At 37.6% G+C, this 27,366-nt stretch overlaps 1 protein-coding gene across 4 annotated transcripts in view; it reads right to left on the reverse strand.

The window, feature by feature from the left end:
- grin2ab (glutamate receptor, ionotropic, N-methyl D-aspartate 2A, b) overlaps nt 1-22,229 on the reverse strand; it is a 106,210-nt gene extending 83,981 nt beyond the window's left edge. For 3 of the 4 annotated variants that reach the window (XM_079615564.1, XM_079615563.1, XM_079615561.1), the window contains exons 1-3: nt 22,182-22,229; nt 16,591-16,776; nt 12,392-12,787 (exon numbers count right to left, since the gene is read on the reverse strand). In XM_079615564.1, the coding sequence (XP_079471690.1) occupies nt 12,392-12,772 (381 nt within the window). In that variant the 5' untranslated portion in view covers nt 12,773-12,787; nt 16,591-16,776; nt 22,182-22,229. Of the gene's footprint in view, nt 1-12,391; nt 12,788-16,590; nt 16,777-21,680 lie in introns of all 4 variants that reach the window. The other variant, XM_079615562.1, reaches the window with a different exon arrangement.
- Nucleotides 22,230-27,366: the final 5,137 nt, after the last annotated feature.

Consider the following 27,366-nt stretch of genomic DNA (forward strand, 5'->3'; position numbering starts at 1 on the left):
TAGCCCTGGCCTGACAGGAAAAGTACAGAGCTTAATTTACTAATTTTGCAGTTTTTGATGATACATTTTGAGAAAGATTGTTTGAATACATACTGAAATCAGGCACTGAGATTTCATCTTAAACTCTTGAGGAGGTACATTTGAGATTACTGGGGTCTTTTTCACAGGAAGGAAAACCTATGAATGAGACTTAAGCAATTTTCACCTACTTTACATTTAATCTCAAAGATGTCTAGGAGTAACAATTGAGATATTAAAGAGGTCTCATTTGCGATATTTATTTACTATGAGCAAACTGTACATGGATTTAACAGGAACCTTTATATTTAAGACTATAGAATCTCACCACTTAGTTTCTCAACCTGATAAAAAATAAAAATAAAAATGTAAATGTACTGACATACAGTTCGGTAACAGAAGAGTGAGAAATGCAATCCTGCCTGAACAGACAGAGTATGGAAGTGAATCATAAGGGGTGATCAGTCCCACACACAGTTACTGTGGCCCAGCGCTTTGAACAGCTACACATTTCTACATCTAATCCTACGCCAAGGCAGTCTTTGATCATGCGATGACTGCTAGACCATTATGACCAAACATGGAAATTCTCTAAAGTTGCTGCTGTTCTATGAAATAGCACCTGAAACAAATAAAGACAGTCTCTGGATAAGTATTTATGTAATTTCAATGACAAATACCAAGCATTAAGGCACATCAAGCCATGCTCTGGTGCATGCTGCTGACACATCGAGTGTGAGTTTGAAATCAACATGTGAATTGTACCGATACTGTTGCAGTGTTGCAGTCATCTGTGCACAAGTAAAACAATGCTACTGTAAACACGAATGTTCAGACGTGTTTAATGATGCAAATACGCTATACCAATTCCAACAATTGCTTTGACTGATTTATCACAATAATGTTCTGCTTGCAAAAACATCTATAACTCTAGTTTTCTGCTTGAAAAAAACCCATATCTATCTATCTAATGCTTATCGAGGTTGCATTGATTTGTTAAAAAATACAGTTAAAAAACAGTAACATCGTGAAATATTATTACAAAAAATAACTTTTCATAGAAAACAGTTCAGAAATAATTCCAGATGCTGATTCAGTGCTGACTTGGTGCTCAGTAAAAAAATGTTATCATGTTGAAAACACTTGCTTAATATATTTGTGGAAATGTTGATAGATTTATTTGAAATAGAAATCTTTCTATTTCTTATTTTCTCTCAAGAAAAAAAAAAATCTTACTGACCCCAAGATTTTGAGCAGTCCTGTATAACAGTGACTTAATGTTTTAAAAGGCAACTTAAGCTGATGCACATAAAAGATCAGATTCAACATATTAGCATAATCTCCCAAACATTCATTGTCTGTCTTTATAAGTCAGTCTCTCACACTCACACACACAAAAAAAGCCCATGGCCTAAGACACATCTGAAAAAAGGAAAAAAAGAAGAAAAAAAAACAGTAGGAATTATGAAGGTTACTGTTTCACTCAAAATGATTTAGCCTGTGTATCTACTTCACTATACAATATTCATAAAGTTAGTGTCGCACAAAACGCAGAAGTCTGCGGAACAGCGAATCTAAACTTAGACCTTAAAAGCTGCTTTCAAAGGTTTTTCAAGTTGTTTCACCCGTTCTTCTCCCAAATAGACTGTCATTTTCAGTGAAGGCAGCACTAAGAGGGAAAATGACCTCATTCGGTCCTGAGCACAGCCACCAATCTCCATGTTAGCCGATTGTCCTTTACAACCCGGGGGAAAGAAGCGGCGAGAGGAATAGGAAAAAAGAAAATAACTGAGGACGAGAGAGACATGTTGGTGGTCTGCCAGGGAGAGGGATCCTTTGTGTAGACCCTCTCTTCTGATAAACCCTGAAGGAAGAAAGATAGAGAAAGAAAATAAAAGAGAACAAGAAAGAGAGATGGGGGAGAGGAACGTTCACATATAGTGGGATTGCAGAGATTAAAAGAAGGGACAGACTGAAACTTGACAAAGGTCTGAAATCTTCTAAGAAAAGACCTGTAAAGCTCCGTCTGATTCTATAGTTCAAAGCGCCACGTACAGTATGGGACTTAAAGTGACACCAACTTGGCCAGGGATTTGTTATCCAGTGTCCTATTGACACCAAACGACTGTAAATTAATATATAATTTCAAATCTTTGTAAGAAAAGTGCATCTATAACAGCATCTAGGAACTGCTGGGAGTCACTTTTGGTACAGCCCATAATAACAAGGTGGCCATCAAGGCAGGACTGTTGGGAGAGAGCAGGATTTATCAGAGTATTGAGCGATGGCAGATCGTTTGTCCACTGTGTCCCATTCCGGAGTCTTTTAAAGCATCTTAAATTACATTCCAGCGTAGGTTCGCCATTTTGACTTCATTGTGGTGTCTGCTTGAAATGCAGCAATACATCACACAAAGTAACAAAGGACAAGTTTATTTTGGCGTTTACAGGACTTTCACTTAAGCAGTTGTGATCCCTCCTTGCGGGCATTTGGGAACACAGGAGCACAGGTAAAGTGTAAACAAGCTGGATGAGTATTTTAAAATGACACAGAATGCTGTTCTAAGCTAAATAAAGACTAACAACTATTTGACGTATAAACATCCATACTTTATTTCCGTGCTATAAATATTTTAGTAACAGATACACTGCCATTTAAAAATTTGGGGTCAGTAAGATTTTTTTACTGATACATTTAATTCAGCAAGGATGCATTATACTGTATTGATCAAAAGTGGCAGAAATTACATTACTACCAAAAAACATATTTCAAATACTGTAAATGCTGTATCTTTAACATTTTATTCATCAAATAATCATGGAGGGGGAAAAGCATCATAGTTTTCACAAAAATATTAAGCAACTGCAGAGCTCTAGAGTGCGAACAAACTTTGTAAGGGTGCGACTAAAATTTTTCCTAGGTCGCACCGGTGCACCTAACGTCCTCGCATCCACTCTCTCTCCACGAACTAAGCATTTGTTCTCCTTTGACGGAACTCACACTCATGGGAACTCACACACTTCTCTCACGCGGTGCCACAGCTCGCACAACACGACAGCCCGGCTTAATGAGTGACAACGGGGACTAAACATTCAAACGTAGCCTGGTTACACTTTAGGTCTATGATATTAGTCTGATTTTATTTTAGATTTCAGCTTCCAAAGATTATAAAAATAATATATTGAGGTAAAACCATTAAAAACTATTGCTGCATTGTGTCTAGCGCAACTTCTTCCCTTCGCAGCAGTATGCTGTCATTTCTCCCTAAAACTCAAACTTAACGACAGAATCAGCACGATAGGTGATTGTTGTAAAATGCACAGTGTTGTATAAAGTACTAGAAAGCAATACTTGAGTAAAAGTACAAGTATGGTACTAGAAAAAGACTTTGGTAGAAGTAAAAGTTACCTTTTAGAATATTACTTAAGTACAGTATAAATCAGATACTTTAAGACTTTTACTTAAGTATGAAAAGTAATTTTCTGATATTTAATGTACTTAAGTATTTTAAGTAAAAAGTTTTTTTTTTTTTTTTTTAAGCAAGCGGTTAACTTTGATTGTGAACTTTATTGTGGATTTCTTATACTAGGCATACTATTAACTGGTACAGCCTGCTGTTTGTGTTTTGTAGCCTGTACTGTACTTGTGTTATCGTTTATCTCCCACTGCATGTACCTTAAGTTAGCTGCTCTACTAAGAAAAAATCTATTTTCAGCCCTAGAGTTTCATGTCTTAGTCCGGCCAACTTTAGTTCCCGACTGACTATATTAAAATAATATAATTAAACCCTCAGTATATAAGTCTGCAATAGTGCACTGTTCTGTACAGCCTTATAATTCATTGTATTTTTCAAAAATATAATTTTATATTCAGTGCACTAGCCGTACACAGCGTTTTATAAATACAGAGGTCCCAAAAGTGATCTTGCTAGGGGGTTCGGGGGCATATTATTTTTCCACTGTCATTGGCAAAAAACATATATATCTCTGTTAAATAGGAATCCATTGTAATAAAGTTATTCTCATTCTGGGCACAGTATGCAAAAGGCTATTGCTCTACCTGCTCCCCTCTCTCATCTCCATCTCTCGTTCTTCTTCTCTCAGTCTCTTTATCTTTACCTGTAAATCTCCCCTTCCCGAAGCTGAGCTTTGATTACAGTCTTTGCAAACTGATTATTTATGTCGGTCGTTTAAAACTTCTATCGTAAATCAGCGGTTTAGTTTAGCCACTTGCATCTTATCTCGTGAAGCGTCGCGTTGGGATTAGCGCGCGGCCGTGGCTCACGCTTCCATGGCGGGTTCAGTTTTGCATCCTCCTCCTTTGGCAACAAACAAGCATTACGCTGAAATAGAGTGTGCGTAATGCAATCTAGGAGCAGTGATTCGCCAAACCTCAAACCACATTTCTTCTGATTTTATTTTGTAGTAACGAGTAACGAAGATGCTTAGTGGAAATATAGCGGAGTAAAAGTATACATTTTATCTAGGAAATGTAGTGGAGTAAAAGTGAAAGTTGACATTAATTTAAATAGCGAAGTAAAGTACAGATACGTGAAATTTCCACTTAAGTACAGTAACGAAGTATTTGTACTCCGTTACATTACAACACTGAAAATGCAGTGTCGCTAACTGTACTGTTGCTAAATTGCGGGACGCGTTTAATAATAAAAAGAGACAGACCGGAACGAGACAAGCAAGAGTTTTTCTTTTGCTTGAAGAAGCCGTTCGCCGGAGATGTGTTAAAAGATAGCGGAGTGCATTCATGATTATTAGGCTACCGGTATAATAATCCTTCTGGCGTCGGGTCTGAGTGAGTCATTTACCCTCTTAACTTTGTTCTTTGATTAACATTAATGACACTTTAAGAGCCGCTGCTGACAGACGCGATCTGACACGCGTCCCATTTTCTCACGACTACGTTCATTTTAGACTTTATTTAAATCATGTAAGACTGCTCTTATGAGGACACTCGACAAAACGGACATTTTGGCATAATTTGTGTGTGTTATGGTTTGTTCAAGCCCGAAAGAGAACTCAATAGGCTACTGACACGCGTCTTTTCTGTGGGTCGTGTGTGTGTGTGTAATAGGCAGGACTTACAGCGCGGTCTCTTTAGTTTTGTCACGCATGAACGGTTTAAAAGCATTCACATTGATAAGAGCCTGATCATACAACGCTAGTCAATTGTTAAATATTTTTAACGCTTTAAACTTTTTTTTATTTTTTTTGCGGTGGTTAAGTGATGAAACCGGTGTTGTGACTGAACACCGTGTAACACCGGTAACACCGACTATCGTAGCAAGCCTAATATATATATATATATATATATATATATATATGACACTGACTGGAGTAATGAACTGAGCCAGTGCAGCAAATTTTATTGTAGCTGACATCATCAAACTAATGTCCCAGTGACATCAGCAAAGTGTCTTATAAGCTTGTAGGGGGATGAGTTGGCTTTCACCCTTCAAGTGGGTTTTCTGTGTGTTACTGTGTTTTTTTTATAGGCACTTATTTGGCACAGCTGATGACATCATATGATCTAATGTGCCAGTGCAACCTCAGTCTATTGTTAAATTAATAACAAGAAAATTTGAGGGTGTGTGGGAGATGGATAAGTGAAAAAGAAAAGGACTCTGCATGTGTGCACGTCCGCCTGTAAGTGTAATGTTACATATTTAATTTATGCTAGCCCCTCTATTTTGTTCTCTTCTCCCATAATGCACCTCTCTAATATAGATGGGATAAAAACAGCTTCAATGGGGCAGAAAACAGCTTTAGTGTTTAACTCTTCAGCCCTGGCTCTCTTTCCTTCTTTTGCTCCTGTTTTCCTTCTCCCTCTCAAGCACACCATATAGACCCTAAACGCATAAGCCCAGACCTCATTCCAGAAACTGAACATGCGAACCACATAAAGCAGTTCATCGAATATTCAGTCCTGCCCCCACAGTGTGTGTTAGTGCTCCCTGCCCTTTCTTTCCCACATGGAAGGCGGAAACGTGGTTAAAAAGATGCGTCCCCGCGCCTTCATTTTTAATAACGTGAGAAGGAAAACCTGGGTTTACAGCGGAGCGAAGCATCCTCCAGGACCCTCACTACATGCTCTCAAAACACACTTACGCACCCCTCATGAGTGCACCGCAAAAAGACATGCAGTTGAACTTGCCCAAGAGACACAGAGGTACAAGAGAGAAAGGATGTATAATACTATAGAGATATAAAGGCCATTCTGAAACATTTTAAAGGGATAATTCATCCAAAAATTCTGCCATTATTTTTAAGACATTCCAAACCTAAAATCTGTAATTTTTTGTCCAAGGATCACTAAAGAATACATTTTGAATAATCTTTACGCGGTCCAGTCAAACTCCTACTTGTTCAAATCTCTGCTTTTGTGTTTCATGGGGAAAATAACAGCATACAAGTTATGAGGGTAAGAAAATAACAGCTAATTCTAAGTTTGGGTAACTGTCATAATTTACTCCCCCTCATATATCCAAAATGCATCACTTTCTTTCTTCTGTGGAATATAAAAATATATTTTTTAGAAATGTTTCAGTGTTATTTATGTCTACCAGAGGTGGAAGTAACGAATTACAACTACTCACGTTACTGTAATTAAGTAGTTTTTTTGGGTACTTGTACTTTTTTGAGTATATTTTTAAATCTGTAATTTTACTTGTACTCAAGTAGATATTTAGCTACTTGTAAAATCATATTTCGTTACGGAGTACAATTTGAATTGATATTCAAATCTTTGACCGGCATTTCGGTAGCCAATAAAAATATCTGATCGTAAACGGACCAATAAAAACCCTGATATTTGGACTGAAAAAAGCCGCCGCCGTCGGAGGTTTTTAAGAGCTGATCTAAGTGAAGGAGGCAAGTAGCTCAGAGTGATTAATGGCTGGACTGAAAGTTTGGAGAAACAACAAACTACATTGATACATTTCGATACTGAAATATCTGACAATACTCAATTTCATTTTCTGAAGTATAGCCTACACCGATACCAGCTGCGCGTTCTCATTCTCTCATCTCTCCGACAGCGAGTTTGACACCCTCCCCTCAGCGCGGGATTGCAGGTATTGCGCATCATTTTATTCATACCTGCAGGTTTCTATGGCATATTTTGATGGAAAATGTCACGAGCGCAATATTGTAACGCGAGGGCACATTCATGTAATCTCAGAAAACTGGCTCTCAAATATAGGCCTACGAATAAACTGGTGTGCGCTCTCGGACTGTGTCATGTCATGTGTAATCGCGAATCTCGCCAATTCGCCATTTGAAAATGCTACAGGAAATCATATTGCGTGTAAGTGAAATGCACCAGGAAAACTTTCAACAATCAAAGGTGGATCTTTAATTTTTTTACAATGTAAATGTATGTTAGAAATGTTTCGGAATGGGGCATTTGTAAGATTTGTACAAATAACCTAGTCTGTTTAACTGTATTACTACATTGTACTTATTGAACTTAGAAATTCCAGTATCATGACCACTAATTAATGTCCTTTGTCAATAAGGTAAAAATGTGTTAAAAGTATTTTGTGTTCTGCAGAAGCAAGAAATTAATACAGGTTTGTAAAAACATGAGGCCAAGTAAATTATGGAAACAATCTTCATTTGGGGGTCCCTTTTAACAATACTTAAAATATATAGGCCTAAATGTATAATCAATATACATGAGAACCAACAGAATTGTGTATAGCCTACCACATAACAGGGTAATACTAGCTGCTGCAGTAAGAGATCAGCTAATAATCGGTGTGATGGGTCTACTGATAAATAGTGCTAATCATGGTTAATAATGTACATGATTCACGTAAATGTATGTGCAGCCAGAGTTCACAAAATCCACTTTCACAATACTCCTGACAGTAGAGTAACATTATAATCTTTACATAATTTTCACCATTAAGTACAATTTGTGAACAAAAGTACTCTTGACAAGACAAATATTATATGTAGAAACTATGCTAATTAGGGATGGCCCGATACCGATACCAGTATCGGGTATCGGCCCGATACTGAGCTCATGTACTCGTACTCGTACTCGTACAAACGCCCCGATACCAACAACCGATACCAAGCAGCGTGTGTACAGTGTTTGTGTCCAGACAAAGAAGCACTGACAACAGAAAGTGTAATGGGGATAAAAAAGAAGGCTGTCTATGAAGTAAATGTATCATATTAGTGAAATATTAAACAAAATATAGTAAAGCCTATATAGCTGTGGTGCGCGAGCTGATAAGAGAAAAACGCGCAGTGGATTGAGCGCGCCGCGGCACCGAAGCGCGAGCTGGTCGAGCGCATCAGACGTCAGTGGAAAGTTTGTAGTTCAGTCGGATGTCAATGGCAAAGAAAGTAAAACGAGGCATGTAGCTTATTATTAACATTAATTGACCAGAGAGAGAGAGAGAGAGAGAGCGCGCACTTCTGTTGAATGCTCTGGATTGCTGATCGTTCACTCGGCACGTATATTTGGATTAAAACTAATAAAACTAGTAAAACTAATCGTATATGTAAGTAAAACATGAACTGTTACCTTATTTATGTTTAACGACATTATTACAGGACATTTGCATGTCAAGAAGTTACATGAACTTCAAACATCCAAAGCGCGCGCCCCGAAAACCATCGCCTCAGACAGCGCGCGAACACTGAGTGGAATTATTTCACTATTGCGCTTGTACGGATGAATTCACACAAAACTATGTAAAAACGCCCGTCTTGGCGAGTATCCTAGTAAACAAAGTATATTATATGTCAAGTGAACGTAGACAGTATAATTCAAATGGGGTCCGTGCGTTCGGTCTTAAAGGGGCAGCAGTTGAATTAATCTGCTGCTGTGTTTTAATGTTAACCAGACAAAGGATTAACTCTTGACTAAATAGGCTACCTTTTTTTGTAACTTCACAAAAAGATCCATCTATATTTAATTTATACAGTAATGAATATGCAGTGCATTAAATATATTTGATGAACAAATTAAGTTTACATTTAATAAACTAATATGATTTGACATTCTTTTGGTTTCTCTACCAATACATTTAAAAATGACAAATGCATGAATTAAATTAATTGAAAATAAAAATACAGGTATCGGTTACCGTATCGGTATCGGCGAGTACCAAAAATGAAAGTATCGGTATCGGACTCGGCCTGGAAAAAGTGGTATCGGGCCATCCCTAATGCTAATAGCATCATGCATGCAAAAGTTACAATTTAGGATGGCAAATATGAATGTGCTACAGTAGCCTACTTGAATTATATATATATATATATATATATATATATATATAACACAATTAAATTTAACATAGTTAACACATTTACCCTTAATTGACACTGAACCGGTTTCATTCTGTTCAGTCAAAAAGACCAGAAACTTCACAAGTTGACCTTGATGTAATGGTCAGAGGATATTATATAAATAACTGATGTAAATGCTGAGAAAAGGCTTATTGTATTTGTTCACAAATACCATTTAGCTTGATATTTTGATACTGAATGCGAGGAAATTCAAACATGCTTTTGTTTTTTGTGCCACTGTACACTACCATTCAAAAGTATAGTAATATAGTTTTTTCAAAGAAATTAATACTTTTATTCAGCAAAGATGCATTGATTAAACTCATGAAAAGTTACAAAAGATGTATTATTTATTCTATTAATTAAAGAATTATTCAAAGGATCGCCGCACAACTTTTTTCAACATTGATAATAATAAGAAATGTTTCTTGAGCAGCATAATAAAATTATTTCTGAAGGATCATGTGACACTGAAGACTGAAACTTCAGCTTTGCCACCACAGGAATAAATTACATTTTAAAAATGTATAAAAATAGAAAACAGTTAAAATTGTAATTAGCCTATATTTCACAATATTACTGATTTTACAGTATTTTTGATTAAATAAATGCAGTTTTGGTTAGAGTAAAATACTTCTTTCAGATCCAATAAGTTTGTGGGGGTTTTTTTTGGTGGGGGGGGGGGGGGGGGGGGCACTTCATTCTTGATTACACATTATCACTGTAAAAGGATCTGATAGTAATTGTGATATCTGATGGTAATTGTGTCTTTATGTTTCTGTTTATTTCAGAATTGGAAATCCACTGTGCTTGACATGTTATTGCACAGCCAACACAGCAACGGCGGCATCAGCCTGCCTCGAGTATCAAAAGGAACTCTGGGAGATGATTTAAAGAAGGGATGAAGAAGCGTTATGGGAACAGCAAGCAGGGGGCCTCTTAATGTTTGAGTTTCATTCACATCAGCCCCAGCATTTGACTCCCTAAGCAGCGCTTCCCTCCTGAAGACTCTCTTGAATTATTACCCTCCAAACTCTACAGCAGCACCGGGGCCTAATGTGTCAAAGCGAAGTTGGAGGATGTCGCTCGGAGGAAATTAGATAATGAAAAATCGGATCCTTATGAATTCTAAACACCTTTCAATATATACTTGCCATCACAAACAACTCGTCATACACACAATACGAGAATACTGTTCCTATGGTTTTTCCTCCTGGGTCAAAAACGGTCTTCAGTTGTGGCGGATAAACATGATCATCCACACTTAAAGTAAAAAGTACCCTACCCATGTGAACTGCGGGCCCAGCACTGACAATAAACAGTTTGTAATAGTAATTTATCTCATCATTTGTGAATTAAAAAATAATCACTGCCAGGACAGATCATAAAACAAATGTGCTTAAAACTATTTTATATTTAAAAAGAATGTAAATGTAAAATGTAAAAAAAATTTTTTTTGAGTGACTGATTTGAATAGTGAACATCAAAGTAACAAATTACATAGAAAAAGTGGCAGTTCTATTATTTTTCACTAACACTCCAAGTCTTAATGCACAGATCATTTGACATATAGTATCAGATTGTTTTTTTCCGTACAATGCTATGGTTTTCATGGTCTATCATATTCAATTGCTCATTTAAATACGTTCAATCCAGAAACTTTTGCAATGTGTAGTTAGCAGCATGAAAAATATATTATATGCAGAAAGCGAGCAAAAATCACCAATATAAATCACCATTAAGTTGCTATTAATCATTTAAGCTGTCAATTACAACGCAAGGTACAAAAATCTGCACTCTTGCGCAACTCCCGCTATAATCAATGAAGCTGTGTAATTAATCTCTTATTGACATTGTGTTTATACTTTGTCCATTATAATGAAAGGATTCAAGATCCTTCATCCAAACCCCATAATTTTGAGTGGATTCTGACTAACTTAAATACATCTGATTGGCCATTGCGTTTACGAGCTCAACAGAGATGTCTGTGATTGGCTACATTGCTCAACGCTGTAAAAACACTGAAAATAGAAACCTTTGACACTCTTTGCAGAGCTTACACAAACACTCATGGGAGCTTTTTAAAAGCAGGCGGCTATCAGCGGGTACCAGTACTGCAGAACGGCAAATATCGTCACATTAAATGATCAAATAAATCTTTGGCGAACAAATATTAATCTTGACGGCCACCAAAATATTTGTTTAAAAAAAATATAAAGCAGCTCTTAAAAACCATCTATTAACTGTACCAAACAATGCACATAGCATAATAAATAAAACATCCTAAACATTGTCTGGTTTAAGTGAGAAACGTTCCTAACCACGACATACCACAATCCACTTACTCTGTGGTTATTTCATCACAGTTAAAAGAGATTGTGCATTCATCTAAAATTATCAAATCACTTTTTGGAGGGGTAGTTTGAAGTGAACTCAGCCAGATGATGCAACGGGATGACATGGCCGCCTACAAGAAGTTCCTACAGTTTATGTGGATGAACAATGTGTAGTAATAGCCTAATAGTCAAATGTGTCCATTTAATAATATGAACATTAAAACATCCACAGCTAGGCGTTTAAGGTAAAAAAAAAAAAATGAAAGAATCAAAGAATCAACGTGCAATCATAAACTTTTTCAGCTTCAACACTAAACTCTTTGTGGCAGATCTGTCACTAACCCGACCGCAGGTTTCTGTCACACCCACACAACTGCTATTGATTTTGCTATAAACACAGCTCATCGCCAACTTTGCAGAAACAAATAGACAGACAGAGGGACAGTGACAGAAAGACTGGCAATCCATCAGGATATAACTGATGCAGATGGCATGACTGATAAAGAAAATCTGCCAGGTATTGGAATTGTGTCTCGTTTAATGCCACACAGCTAGACAGTCCAAAACATGGCATTGAATATCTGAAATGAAGCTTTCTGTTTAGGCCTTGGTGGAAAACACCTAAATGATGCCAGATATGATGAAATATTCTGCGGTGGGTTGCTGTAAATGACAAATAAAGCGCATACAGCCAGCCAGGGAGGAATGCACGCTTACCTTTTCAGCCATGGTCATGGCAGAGCCGCCATGGATTCCCAGTATGGGCATGGAAGTCTGAGAGGAAACAAAGTCCAGCATTTGTGCCACTGCTTCCTGGTCTGTGCCGTCTCCATAGACCAGCCCGTGCAGTCTCTGTCGGGACATGAGTTCACACAGGTGTGTAAGCATGCTTCCTGGGTCCGTCTGGTTCACCTGGACGCTGAGTACAGTCACTTCCAGTGGCGCACCTATCCCACGAACCGGACGCAGGGCTGATTCGGATACGGTGGGGGTCTGGCCCAGTATCACAGCTACACTCAGGGATGGAGGCTTCTCTGCAGCCTGCGACCAACCCAGCAAAGCCCATAAGACCATCAACCAGACTACAGCTCCCATCATTCCTGGCTTCAGCCCCTGTGAAGATGCAAAGTTTTAGAAAGATGCAAAACATGCTCAGATATCAGACCACATCAGGCAACAAATCAGGATTACTAGATCTTAACTCGACCAAAATCAGATAACGCACAGACATAAATTACATCCGGCCTATTACTTTGCACGCAATGATTCAGTGAGGGGGTCTGGAAAGCGGAAGACAAGCTTTTAAAGGTTAAGATGGCGTGGTACTCTGTTCAACTACTCAATCATTTCAAGTCAATACTTTTCAATTAGTCTAAACAGTTAAATGGAACAGTGGTTCAGTTATTAGCAATTAACTCGGATGCACTTTCTTACAATATGTCAGCGTGGTTGCATTTAAATGGCCCATCTAATTGATAGGTCTCTTCAATAGTTTATTATGATTCTAGGCGAAATTTGATGCCTGAATGATTCCAGATGGCTAGTGTAGCTGTCTCTTAAATTACAGTAATAATTGATGAAACCATGCACTAACTGGAGTGCATTATAACTTCATGAGTAAAGAACAGCTTACACATGGTTAAATTTAAGTGCACTGATGTCAGCGGTTTAAAGATGGTTCAATCTCCGGAGATTGAATGTACAGTAAAAGTCAACTTCAGAATGGAGGAATTCCATACCACTTATTTTTCTGTGGATCACAAAAGGAGTTGTATTCCTCTACAGCAGCTCTATTCCATACAACATAATGGTAAGTCCATTCATACTCGCAGTGGTAAGTCAATCTGCACCCATTCCTTTTCATTTTCACTGTATGGAAAACCGCAGTGTGAACGGTTCAAAACATCTCCTTTTGTGTTACACAGAATAAACCATACAGGTTTGGAACAAATAAAGAGTGAGTGACTGACTGATTTTAATCATTTGAGTTGAAAAATATAGATTTTTTCATTTGGCCTCTTTTATCAAGGTAGAAATACTCTACTCTGCTTTGATAGCAAAATTGATCAAATTCACTGTGAACTTTTCACTCTCAGAAATGTCACTGGATACACCTGCTTCATCCCTCGAGTTCAGTCATCAGTCATTTACGCCTCCATTTCATTCACCGACTATTGGGCCACAGCCACCAACCACAGATGAAAAAAGTACTCTGATGTTGAGAATTATCTTATAATAAAAATATTCTGTTTCTTATTTAAGTCTGCTTGAGGATGTCATTGGCAACACACTGACATAAACAGGACATATATATAGCATCATGAAATAGTGTCAGTTTGTCTCTTAATATACTGCATGTGCCAGGGCATGTAATTTAAAATCAATCCTCATCATGACAAAAATCAATGAAATGAAATGAACCCCACAGTCTCTACAGCTTGAATTTGGGGAGTTCGCTTGGTGTGCTCAGCAATGAACGATGTGATAAGAATGTGCTGCCATCAGCTTCTGCAAATACTACCATTTTTTATCACCAGTCCTCAACAATGGACAAAGCTTAATGCAGAAGCTCATAAATTCACAGCTTAACAGAAAAAGTCTTACCCTGAAAAGTTACACTGAATATATAGCAAGTGCTTATATGGGTAGTTGAGATTTAATAGGGTTTTCAACTTCACAAAAATATAAAATGTGTATTTTTATAAAGACTGTGTATTTGTTTATATAAAACAAATATAATTCTAATAACTAAATTATATTTTTACAATTGAATCACCTTCAATGTGACAAACTTAATATAAATATTCCATGTAGCTAGTCTCTTAATTAAAATTATGTAACAAGCCAGCGTGCATAATAATAAAAGGAAAATCCCTGTGCAAAATGCTATTTAAAGTCATTTTAGATAGTGTAGGCTATATCATGTCACACTGCAGAGGACTGTTGTAACACACAGACAGTGTGTGTGTGTGTGTGTGTGTGTGTGTGTGTGTGTGTGTGTGTGTGTGTGTGTGTGTGTGTGTGTGTGTGTGTGTGTGTGTGTGTGTGTGTGTGTGTGTGTGTGTGTGTGTGTGTGTGTGTGTGTGTGAACAAACAATTAATTAAGTATACTGATATTTATTACTTATATGCTATCGCAACATCGCAACATCAATGCAGGAACAGAAAAAAAAAGTGGATGACTTATCAGCTGATGTATTATATAATTCCTCCTCCTACAATGTCATTTTTAAATAAATGAAGCAAGACTAGTTTAACACTTGACAAACTAATAATTTATTGATGCGTTTTCAATTGCTGGCAAACACTTATTGCAGATAGCAAGAGGTTTTAGCTTCTGACAGCTAAAACATTTAGCTGTATTGTGAAGCATAATAATTAGTGCCAATCACATAATTGCCTAATTGCTTTTTTGATGGTTGCACTGGTAGTTTGTGAAAGTCAAAAAGTCATGCATGCCTCAACGGATGCATTAAAGATTCCAGAGGCTGGCAATTGTGCTCTGTTGTCCCTGTAACTTTCTCATTTTGTATACTCGCTAAAATCCGTAATTGGCATCCTCATCCCCAGCAAAGCATCCATGCCCTTAAGTCTAACCCGGAGTAGCACTTAGTGTTTGCAAATGTAGTGCATCAATCTGCATCTCGTTCACTTCTTCTGCATGTGTAACTGTCAGAGTTGTTGGACAAACGGTAATGTTTTCACATCACCTTCACCCTAAGCTTGCAGGATACAACTGAAGAGCAGCCAAGGTTCAAAATGAAGAAAGTTCGTTTCGCTGACATACAAAACAAACCCATGGCTTTTTACACATCAAAATTTAAGCAACGCTGCCAAAAACATCTTGCCAATAGGAGTGTTTGTACCAGTGAGGTTTAAGTATATGCCTGGAAGTACCAACCACAGTTTTGATGGTCTGTCACAGCCCATATTTCATAATTCAAAACCACAGCGTAAAGTGCGAAGTGCAGATCGGCTCCTCTGTTAGCAGAATATCACCGCTGAGATCACTTCTCTACGCAGGCGAATGGGGAGGTTGTGGGTGGATTTCTGAGTTTGACTGTGTGGAAAGGCGGAGGGGTCAACAGTTATGAGTACTCTCAAAATAAGCACCTGCACTAGGTCCTCCTCCCCCATCTATCTCTTTCTCTGACCAACACGTATGCTCATATTCTTCTGTTTAAGGCCTAAACATATTCTACCTAAATATGTGAACACAGACACTTCTAGCCATGCAAGCTTACAAAATTTGTGGAAACCTGTGGTATCGCTGACATTACTCTATTATGTTTTATGTTTAGTTTTCTCTCTCAACTACAGTCATGTCAAAGCAACAGTTTGCAGAGAATCTTGCCATGCAAGTTTAAAGTCAGTATGTTTACTTGGACAAAATTTTGAAGGTAACTCCATTGCCCCCTGGAGTCCTGAGGTTTGTTACCAGCAAGAGAGCACATTAAAAATTATCAACAGGGCATTTCATTGGTCAAGTGCTCATGTCTATGTTTGAGTACTTGCGTAAATTGTTTTTCTAGCCTAAAGCGTAACAAGAGTTGTCTCAATATAGAAATTGTAAGAATGCATTGCTGTATGTCTGGGTGTTCGGTTAAGGTCATTTTTTTCAAGATGTGCATAAGTGTCTCTTTACATTCATGTGTGGGTAGAGAGGGGGCGGTTTTGAAATATTTCAGCTCCTAAATTTATATCTTCCATAGCAGGAAATACTATTTCAGGCCCGGTCCTGTAAGCAAGAGGAAAACATCAAAAATGTGCTTGGACAACGTGACTGCACCCAAATCTGCAAGTCCCTCATTCCCAATTTAGACTGAACCCACGAAACAACGGCGCCCCCTGTCGAATCTCCCTGTCCGCCGCTTCACACCTATTACTGAACGATCAATATTTAAAACGTATCTTACCTTGCGTGTCACGAGGTGTCAGTGAAGAAGACTCGCCGTGGTTGAAATGTGCCATCTGTGAAACTGACCGGTGTCTTGTGAATGTTATCCACGAAGATTTCCTCACAGAGAAGGCGCGTTTCTCGGCGCATTTTTTTCAGACCTTCGGCGAACCACCTTGACAGGAGCTTTTAAGTATTCAATGTTCTGAAAGAAAGTCAAACAAAATCCTTACACTATGTTAACAAGAATGACATAACTCGTTATTTAGTGTATTTCAATAACTTCTCGCTCGTGGGCAAACTGATCTGCGTGGAAGCGTAACGGTCCCCCGCACAGAACCAAGTAACCTCAGAGACTGACTATACAATGTCACATAAGCGTGTTTTAAAGAATACCCATCAGTGAGCTTCTAAGGTGTATATAGTCAGCGATGCAAAGGTGAGACATGGTGTGTTTAAATAACGGCCGGTGTGGTATTCCCCTCACGCGCGCGCGGGGTTTGTCTCTATGTAGGGCGCTCGCTCGCGCAGCAGGTGTTGCGCATCAAGGCGGTTGAAATAATTTCTCCCGTCACGAAAATAAACCGAGGATTTTGTCAACGGCAGGATCCAACGACTCCCATTTGAATGAGAGAGCGAACGCGCATTTGGTAAGGATATTCATATGTGAATAATATGGTCTTTGATGTTTTATTGAAAGTAAAAAGAGAACAACTTACCTAATATCCTGGTTATACATTTCCAAAATATCAGTCAGGAATTACACCGTGTCCTCACTCGTCATCGTATAACCTTGCTCTTTTTTTCTTTATAAACAAATCCGTCAAGTTCAGCGCTCTTAACGGCGTAATTCCACCAGTGCCCTTGTGTTTACCGTGTCATTCCTGGCAGAGGTTCACCAGAAAAATGGGAAGGAAAAATACGTTCAATGTTTTTAGTCGACATAAAACGACCACATGGATTTTTCACCCAAATATTTATGTTATTTATTTCAGAGTCTCGAGCGCTTTCCGCAGAGGAACAGGTCCGCGTGCCTCCTCTGAGGGGATTCCGTCAATATCGCATCCTTTTGGAGAAAACTGCAACACGCCGGTTCCAGACGTCAAAACGTCGATAGCAGGGATGAGATCTATTTCAGATATAGATTCCTCTGCGACACAATCGACTGAACTCGAGACATCATGGCAAACTGTCGAGCGCGTGTACGCTCCTTAACATCTCAGCGCGGAATTGAGACTGTACTGGCCAATGCCTCCCACGCGCTCCGCGCCAAATTCAACTCAATTCTCTTCCCGTGCCACCTGTAATTAAACGTAAACATATACGGTTTAGAGGGATATATATAAACTGATTTTCTGTCTGTAAACGTAGACGGACTGTAGTCGTATCTCTTATCTGAGGAAAATCATTTGGTTATGCTCGTTCATATTTCCACCCAACTTTCCAGACCATTGCTCTCAGACGCACACTCCATGAATCAAGTAGATGTTAGATTGAGGCGCTCTCTCTCTCTCTCTCTCTCTCTCTCTCTCTCTCTCCCCCCATCACACACATGAATACAGTCAAATGATAATGAGCGCCATTAACAGTCCCTGCGCATGATGGGCGCGTCAAAACTGTGGAAAATTCTCAATCACACGACGCCTCAGTAAACAACTCATTTTCCCTCTCGATGTTGCAAAATCATGTCCCATCCACTGTCGCTTCCACGTGTTAAAGAGAGCAAAACAGTTCAACGAACCGACTCCTGTCTGTCTCAATGGAAACGCTGATTTTGGGCTTGCTCCGTTTGCGCCAAAATTGGTGGTTCGTTATGAGTCAGACGCTCCCATCTGTGTAATTTCCCTGTAGGAAATCCGCGGGAGCCGTTATGATCCCCAACTCGTGCAATTAAATCAAATGATTTTATGCTTTAAGATCATTTACCCAGTCAAATGAAAACTGCTTGACAAGTCTATTTAAAGTCTTTTAAACTTCAGATTATGACAGTGTGGACAAGATATACAGAAGGCAAGTTTCCTCTCAGATTTTTGAGACAAGTAGATTTTAAATGCAAATATTTGTAAGTTGCATTGCTGTGGGTTTTTATTTTTATTTTTTTAAGAGAAGTGTTTGTCTTCTGGCGCTGTATTACAAAAACACTCAATATTAATTCTTGATTTAAGATTCGCAAAAGTTATTTCCTAAGTGAAGTTACCATGGTTACTAAACAAATTAAATTGGATTTTGAGGATGTTTCTGTCATTCAGCCCCTGGTCATGTCTAACCCCACAAAACCTATGCCAGCACCACAGAAACTTTATTCTGCACCTATTCTACACAAATGTATTTCCTTTAGCTATCAATTACTCTTAGGTATGTTTTAACACATTTTACCATATTGAAATTAATTTCAGGACTGCCACGGGTACCCCCTGAAAAAACTAGTTACACAACATCCCTGCATAGACACATTTAGAATAATGACACATTTCTATATTCCAAGAGAGATAGGCAAATCTTATATCAAATCTTATTTCAGTTTAATTGATTTTTGAAAGCATTGGTAGCACTTTACTGCTATTCAACAACACAGTCCAGCCAGCCTATTTTATGTTTACCAGAAAACTATATTTGAATGATGTAACAAACACTACAAAACCATTTAACATACATATCATTTAACAAACACACAGGCAAGCTTACACAAGTTATACGCCTCAGGAACATTCAGTCTCGCTTGTTCGTCCTTACAAGCATTATAATGACTCATTCCCTGTAAGTCGACCTTTATATACCAATTCCTATTTAGAAATGACCCATTTTGACAACCTGCATTGATTACATTGATTTTAATGTACTGCTTAATATAAGCATGCAAACCTCTATAAACTAGTTTTGATGTATCTAAACTTATACATTCACATATCATAATGCATTGCTGCTTTTTGTTACCCCCAGCGTTCTTTGTCTTCCTCAGCTGGCCAATCATGTTTCAGAATAGGCAGGAAAAGGACGTTTTACAGTCCACTGAACAAATTTCAAGATGATAAACTTTACCATTTGTAACAGCAGGTCCATTGTGATTATCCATGTCTGTGTATCTAAGTTTGGAAACCTATGCCCATTATCTGCTTGCTTGAGCAAATAATGCAAATTCATGGCTCAAAGGGAACTCTGATTTGCTTTGGCAAGAAAGATTTTCCTTTTATTTTTTTCAGTTTATACATGATCTCATATAGAAAACACATCAGAACAGCTAAAAGTTGTTATAGAATTTACAGCAGCAAAATCTAAAACCTGAACATAAGCATTCCTGTGCTCAAAAGTAGAGAATGACGCTATGTGCTGCATCTAACAAAAATGAAATGCATTTTCTGGAAGGAATTTCTGCTATAGCTGACCATTCAATACATTAATTCATTGTCTAATTAGAAAACACAGGTTTGTTTGTGTAGGAAGCAGTACTGAAGCTCCAGAGAATCTGTAACAATTATTAAGAAATCTTTTATGCATCACTTAAAGACAAGCACATATTTGTGTGTATAATGCAGAGTTAAACCAGGTCAAATTAAGAGTTATTTGCTTATTAAACGAAAGCCTAGAACTGACTTAAAAGGAGTCGCCGGTAATTATCCAAAAAGCTCATAATGAAACCATTTTATGACTGAAAATACACAAATTACATGCTTTGGCAACCGGCACAAGCTCACGTTGACTAATGAAGATTCTCCCATTTCCTTGGACTGTTTAGATTTACACAACACATCATTACATTTCCTTCATCTCACATCTACAAACAAACATCTGCTTATAACAATACATTTGAATTCCAACGCAGACAAAATAAGCCAAGTTAGTGCATAATACAGCCAACAGCAACAACAAAAAATATGCACAACTTCATGAATAAATAAGGGAATTAAGAAATGAAGAAGAACTGGAAGAGAGGTTAGCACGAGTCTGTCATGAGCACAAAAAAGTGGGAAAATTCTGTCTCCATGGTAACCCAATTTTCAGTGTCACCACTTTTGTTACCAAACAGACCATGCTACATTACATAAAACACATACTCACACCCCCCTTCACACACAGACAAATGTGCACACACACTCACATGCATTCACTCAATAGAACAGCAGTGATTGCATGACAGTTTTAGCTTTGACTTTGATAGTCAAACTTGAGCAAACTTTTCATTCTTAGCACACCACTATCCCACAAACATCTAGTGTTAGTGAGTGATTAAAAGCAAAACACTAAGACATAATTTGTCATTAAATGAACCCTAATCTTAGTCCTTGTGCATCCATTCACATACACAACATACAAAAAACAAAATGCATAAACACGAGCCCCGATGCACATCATTGCTTTCGCTACTGTACAATGAAAATCACATACTGCAGATAAGCTCAAGGTAATGTGTTTATAATTTCTTTAAATTTATCTATAGCCTTAGTTTGAAAAGATAAATGTGTTTAACCAATCTTCATCTAATTCATAGCAATAAATGAATAATGCAGAAACTGCATTTTCAAGCTTGCCTCAAACTCAGTGATCCAATCACTCCTGAATGCTTAAAAATGTCTAAATGCATTTGCGATGCAATTTTGTATTTAACAATTCAATTCATTACATTGTTTCCCTCAATGCAGTCTGATACCGTATATAATGTGGAAATTATGTTGAATAATGACTGCAGTACTTTTACAATGCAACGCGGAGGCTGTCGAACAAACAAATAAGCAAGAATACATATTTTACTCGGAGGTCATCTCAGGCCAACACTGATACCAATTCAATAACAAACACATACTGCACTACATAAAGATGACAAAATTATAGAGGTTTTCAAAACGTCTATGTATTCTATATCCAGCACATGGTCATTACATGAATCTGAAAAATAGTGAGCTTTGTGGTTTTGGCTATTGCAGATGAGTGAAAAAATGTAAACTGAAAGCATATGTATAGCAGGCGACTTCCTGTTTTTTTTCCGGGTTACATATTTGAGACCCTTATCACGCTTCTGGATTTGTCTGAATTTTGTCCCATATATAAAACATCCTCTTTATGATAGGACTACTGTTCTGGCAAAGAAAAATGACAGCTGGTCAACATACTTACAGGATAATTTCCTTTTTGACGGGGTAATTTCAGTCAGATGATCCGATTAATGAGATGAATGAGGAGAGAATTTGAAGGCTCTTCTGAATACCAATGAGCAAGGTGTACACTATTGCAAAAACTGCAGCTGGAAAATGCTATGCTCATATTTCCAGCACATAAAATCCTCCATAACATCAATCAAACATACAAGAGAGTTAAGCAAATGACAATACCACAGCTTACAACAATAACCCTGTAGGGATTTATTTGCTATGCTAATGGGCATTTTCAATGTCCCCACTTGTTATAGCCTATCAGACTGTCACAGTGTAAGAATGCAGCGAGTTAAATGAGCAAAATAGTAAAATGCTAATTCAATAATCATAGTAATAATGCAGGCAGAGTCAAAAGCAAACAGAAGACAAACTAATCAAAATAAGGTAAAAACACGAATACAACAAACTAATGCCATTGAAGTGACTCAGAATTTCGTACTAGCAATATCATTAGCCTACTTACAGGTGACTGTAGACAGGAGACTGTAGACTTTAAACATATTCAAGCAGTAATCTAAACAAAGGTGCGTTCAATTAAATTGTAGCATTCAGAAGGGGGAGACCTCTGGTGGCTGGGGGAGGAACTGCAGGGTGTGACCAAACGGAATTACGCAAATATATTGATGTAAACGCATACGAGATATTCTAATCGTAATAATTCCTCTCTGGCTGATTTGATTTGATATCAGGTTAGAATTGTTTGAGATAATTGCGCGTTACTGTTTTAGTCAAAGGACACATAAGCCTACATCGATATTAGAAACCATAATCAGCTATTCAACTGCTGTGTCGAGATAATAATGCCATGTAAAAAAATAGAGAGTATAATGACTAATAAAAGTTATATTTACATTAAGATAAACCATGCATAAATACACTACCGTTCAAAAGTATTATCTGTATAGGAATATATTTTAGTTTTTAAAGAATTATTACTTTTATTCAACAAGGATGAATTAAATGGATCAAAGTTGGCAGTAAAGACTTTTAAATTGTTACAAATCTACAATACATTCTTATTCCAAATAAATGTTGTTCTTTTGAACTTTCATAATAATGAGGAATGTTTCTTAAGTAGCCTCAAATCATCATATTAGAATGATTTCTGAGGATCATGTGATGCTGAAAATTCAGCTTTGCCATCAGGAATAAATTACATTCTAAAATATATTCAAATAAAAAGGAGAGAACAGCTATTTTAAATTGTAATAATTTTTCACAATTTTACTGTTTTTATTGTATTTTTGATCAAATAAATGCATTCTTGGTGAGCGTAAACGTCTTATTACAGAAACATCAACTAATACAGACCCCAAACTTTTGAACTAGATGATTATTAATACATTTAATCTTTAATCTAAAACTGTTATCTTTCTTTCTTTCTCTTTCCACTTCAGCTTAAAGGTGATGTGTGTAATTTTTTCAATGTTAAAATACTTTCTCCTGTCCCAGCTTAATGTGCAGAGACAGCTATAAATGAGCCATTCATGGTTGATTTCCCTGAGAGTAAAGGCTGTGGCTCTATTTGTTTGAGCCAGACTTCCTACCTAGCAGACAGAGTGTTTGGAAAACTTGTTTGTAGACAGAATATAGCCTATATTTCATATAATTTAATAATATATAATATTCATTCATTAAATTCTGTTTGTGACACTAAAATTACACAAAGTTTTAAATAATATTATATGTATTAAGGCATTTTACAAAACTCAATTGACTTTACTGTGCTTACTGTGACATCGACACCGAAAGTTCCAGGTTCTTTAATAACTATTGTCAGGGTCACTGGAAGCCAATATAACATATTTTAGCACATGACAATGTAACACAAAAGTCAGTTCGTTAAAGCTTAAAATGACTCCCTCTACGGGTGTAAATCACTGAAGTGTGTGACACTAACTTGAATGATTTACAGTCCCGCAACTCCAGTGTCACTGCACTTTAGCCATTAGGAGAGAGAATGTGCAGGGGGATATTTGTAAAAGTCAACTGGTCATTAAGTTTAGGAAGGAGATGCACTGTCCTGTCTGATAATGATTTATTAGGACACGTTCAGATCTAATGGGGGGGGGGGGGGGGGGTTGCTTGCGCGCGGGCGCGTGTGTGTGTGTTCATCTAAGTGTAATCCACTAATTTAGGGTTGCATGGTTAGCTTCATCAAGCTGAATGGCTCACTGTAGTGAACATGTGCTTTGCTCCACAGTTTCTGTACTGACAGTTTTACTCCGAGCCAATATCTGGAGCACGCGTGGGCCTAACACATACTCTGACGCAACACACACATGGTGTCCTGGATACGCCACAGATCCGACAACAGCCAGAAACCACACACATTCAGACACACAGGCTATTATTCCACCATTTAACCTCATGTTGTGTGTCCATGAATGTATCCTGGTATGTCTGTTGAAGTGTACATGACAGTGACTCTTCTTGCATGGCTTTTATCTTTTTGTGTGTGTGTGTGTGTGTGTGTGTGTGTGTGTGTGTGTGTGTGTGTGTGTGTGTGTGTGTGTGTGTGTGTGTGTGTGTGTGTGTGTGTGTGTGTGTGTGTGTGTGTGTGTGTGTGTGTGTGTGTGTGTGTGTGTGTGTTATAGTTTTTACTCTTTTTATTTTATGCTTTGAAAATGGTCCAAAAAGCATCTTGTGCTTTAGTGGATGCAAGACATGGTCAATGATTCTAAATTTGAGAAAAATCAGTTTACTTCCAATTTAAAATAACAAACAAAGTTTTCAATGTGGTCTTAGATCTTTGGACCTCACTGTATATAAGATGTTTTGTGTATAGTGGATCTCAGCAGAGCTCTGCTTTGGGATTCTTGGTTGTACTTTATAACCTACTTTGGATTTCTGAGTGGGACAGTTCTTTTCCCCAAAGTCCTTGGCTTGGCCTTCTCTATAGCTCAGATATCTGCAACAAAGTCCATGTTTGTCGTGTTACATCTACTCCTGACATGCAATACAAAGTGTATTGAATATACCAAAATACACCAGAGGCATTGCTTCAAATTCAGACTTCATAACATAACCACCCCACACTGGTAAAGTCATGTCTCAAGTGTCGAAGGTGAAAAAAGCCGTATTTGTGTTTTCCCAGGGAATCTACTCTTGGCCTTGACCTTGTAGTCTTGGTCTTCAGCCTCATTAGACTGCATAAACATGACTTTAGTCTGGCTGTTATCACTTGGTGTCTTGGTCTGGATCTGGGTCGCTGCTTACAGTCTCAGACAACAGACACAGTCTATTTCCAGTGTTTGGCACAGTATCTTTTCAAAACCCTACACAGGGGAAAGATGCCTCCACAGCTCATGTCCTCTTTGGTGGACCTCAGATGTAAGAAGTCTTTGTTTTCATTTTGAGTTTATTAGGGAAATCCATTCTTGAGGTGCACAATGTTTATGTTCTGTAAATAAGCCACAATTCATTGGAATTTGTAGGTTTGGAAAAATGTAAAGCATTGAATATAAAGTGATGACTTTATTATCAGATAAAAAAAATGTAAAAACAGATTGCTGCAAAAAAAATGCAATTGCTGCAATATGTTTCTGGTCTTGACCCTAACTCTGTTCCACATGTAACTGGTCCTATATGGCTCAGAGCGGGATTCGAACCAACAACATCAGCATGGGAGGCAGGCGTGCTAACAAGGATGCTAAAACCCATAGTCTCTAGCGTCAGTCGTTAGTTACATCGGAGGCCAGGGGAGTGAGTTTTTACTTCCACAGCTCTTTAGCAGGCCTCCTTTACACTCACCCCCTAAACCTCAATCCCATCCGGGTCACGGCACCAATGTAGCTAGTCCTACTCACACCACTCCGAGCGGGATTCGAACCAGCGTTACCGCCGGCATGGGAGATGGGTGGGCTAACAAGGACACTAAAGACTACGGCCATAGTGTCAGGTTTTACTTGCACAGCTCTTTGGCCTCTGTTATACGCACACACTGTAAAAAAAAAAAAAATGTATGTATGGTTAAATGTATGGGGATAAAAAGAAACAGAAGCTGTGGTTGAAAAAATAATGTTGACATTGTTTCAGGTATTTGTGGTTGTATATTTTACAACTTATAACCATATATTTCTATAAGTGATATAACGTTAATATAACAATCTATTAAACTAAGAAAATCTGCGTTGTACCTTCAAAAGTACAGATAAAACACCCTAATAATACATTTGGTAAAACAGAAACCCACATGATGAATCAGAGTTCATTGTAATGGCTTATCCATACTTGGCTAATACATTTATCCAGACGGAGAGTCACACACACAAACACAAAACAGGCTAACACATGACTCTAAAATAATGCAGTCAATATAAACTAAATAGCTTAAAATGTAACACAACATGTCCATCACTCATACCAAAAACTAAATTATATAAATAACATGTAATCAAATGTGATGTCACACAGGAAAATGTCCCTAGCTGTTTTGCACCATAATTTTTATGGTAATTCATAGCTTTTGCAAAAATCGTGTTTTACGATCAAAAAACATATAATTTGATGTTGACCAATTTGCAGTATTTTTCTATAAAAATTACAACAACAAAAATCAATGTGTACCTGTCTTCATTAGTTTTCAAAAGATGAGCCAAGCTGTACCTGATTATTTTTGCTGCAGTTTTTGTGGGCTGTAAAAACTCAATGTTTAGTCTGTAATGTGACTCACCTCAAGTCTGAGTCGCAGGTATTCTTATATTTGCCAAGGTATTGCAAATACTTGCACATCTTCAGAACTGTTATTGGAGTCACATGTCTCTCAATAATCACTTAATGTGGATGTGGTTACCAAGTTGAGTCTAAGTTAGATTCACAGTTGGTGGGATTGACAACCGTGTTTACTCTCTCAAACTCCCCAATTTAGCTCATACACCTTCGCTTAAATGTCAATAAAAATGTCTCTAGAACTGCCACCTTCAGTCAACAATCCTACATTCATGCACACCTTAGCAAAGTGTCAGTTGTTTTTTAAAAGATGTGGGTAGTGTGGAGAGCCTTTCTCTGACAGTGTCAAACCCACGTACTAATGCTGTCGTCTCTTTACACTATTGAAGTTTACACTGTTTTCACCTGGTCAGTGCTTCTCTCTTTCTCTGCATGAGAATGACTAAGACCATTATCTGCATATAGACTCCATGGCAGTAAAACTGACATGCTACAGAGAGAAAGTGAAGGAATGGGGTAGAGATAGACTTATAAGCAGACAATACACAGGAAAAAAGATATATTTTTGCAGATGCACCAATCAGAATGACGCAAAGATACTAAGGCAGGGAATAACAGCAAGAATAACTTGGCTGGAGAACAGTTGGAGACAGGAGACAGGAAGACAACTGTACACTCGAAACAAAAATGTACCTCTAATATTTAATATTTATGCATTTTAATTGCATATAAAATACATTAATTTGAATAAAATAAACCCATTACACAGTTGTAACAAACTAATAAACTTTAAATTTAATGTGATGCATATTTCTCAGTCGTACAAAAGTATACTAATAAACCAGAAGTGTTCGCTCCACAACCAGGTTTATATATTTATCAAATTAATTTGTTTCAATTTCATACATTTGAACTAACTAAATAAATATAGCTTGTTCCAGTCACATTTAAACCATGCTCATACTTTTTAACCAATT

This window comes from Phoxinus phoxinus (genome assembly GCF_949152265.1).
Source record: "Phoxinus phoxinus genome assembly, chromosome: 6".
Lineage (NCBI taxonomy): Eukaryota > Metazoa > Chordata > Actinopteri > Cypriniformes > Leuciscidae > Phoxinus > Phoxinus phoxinus.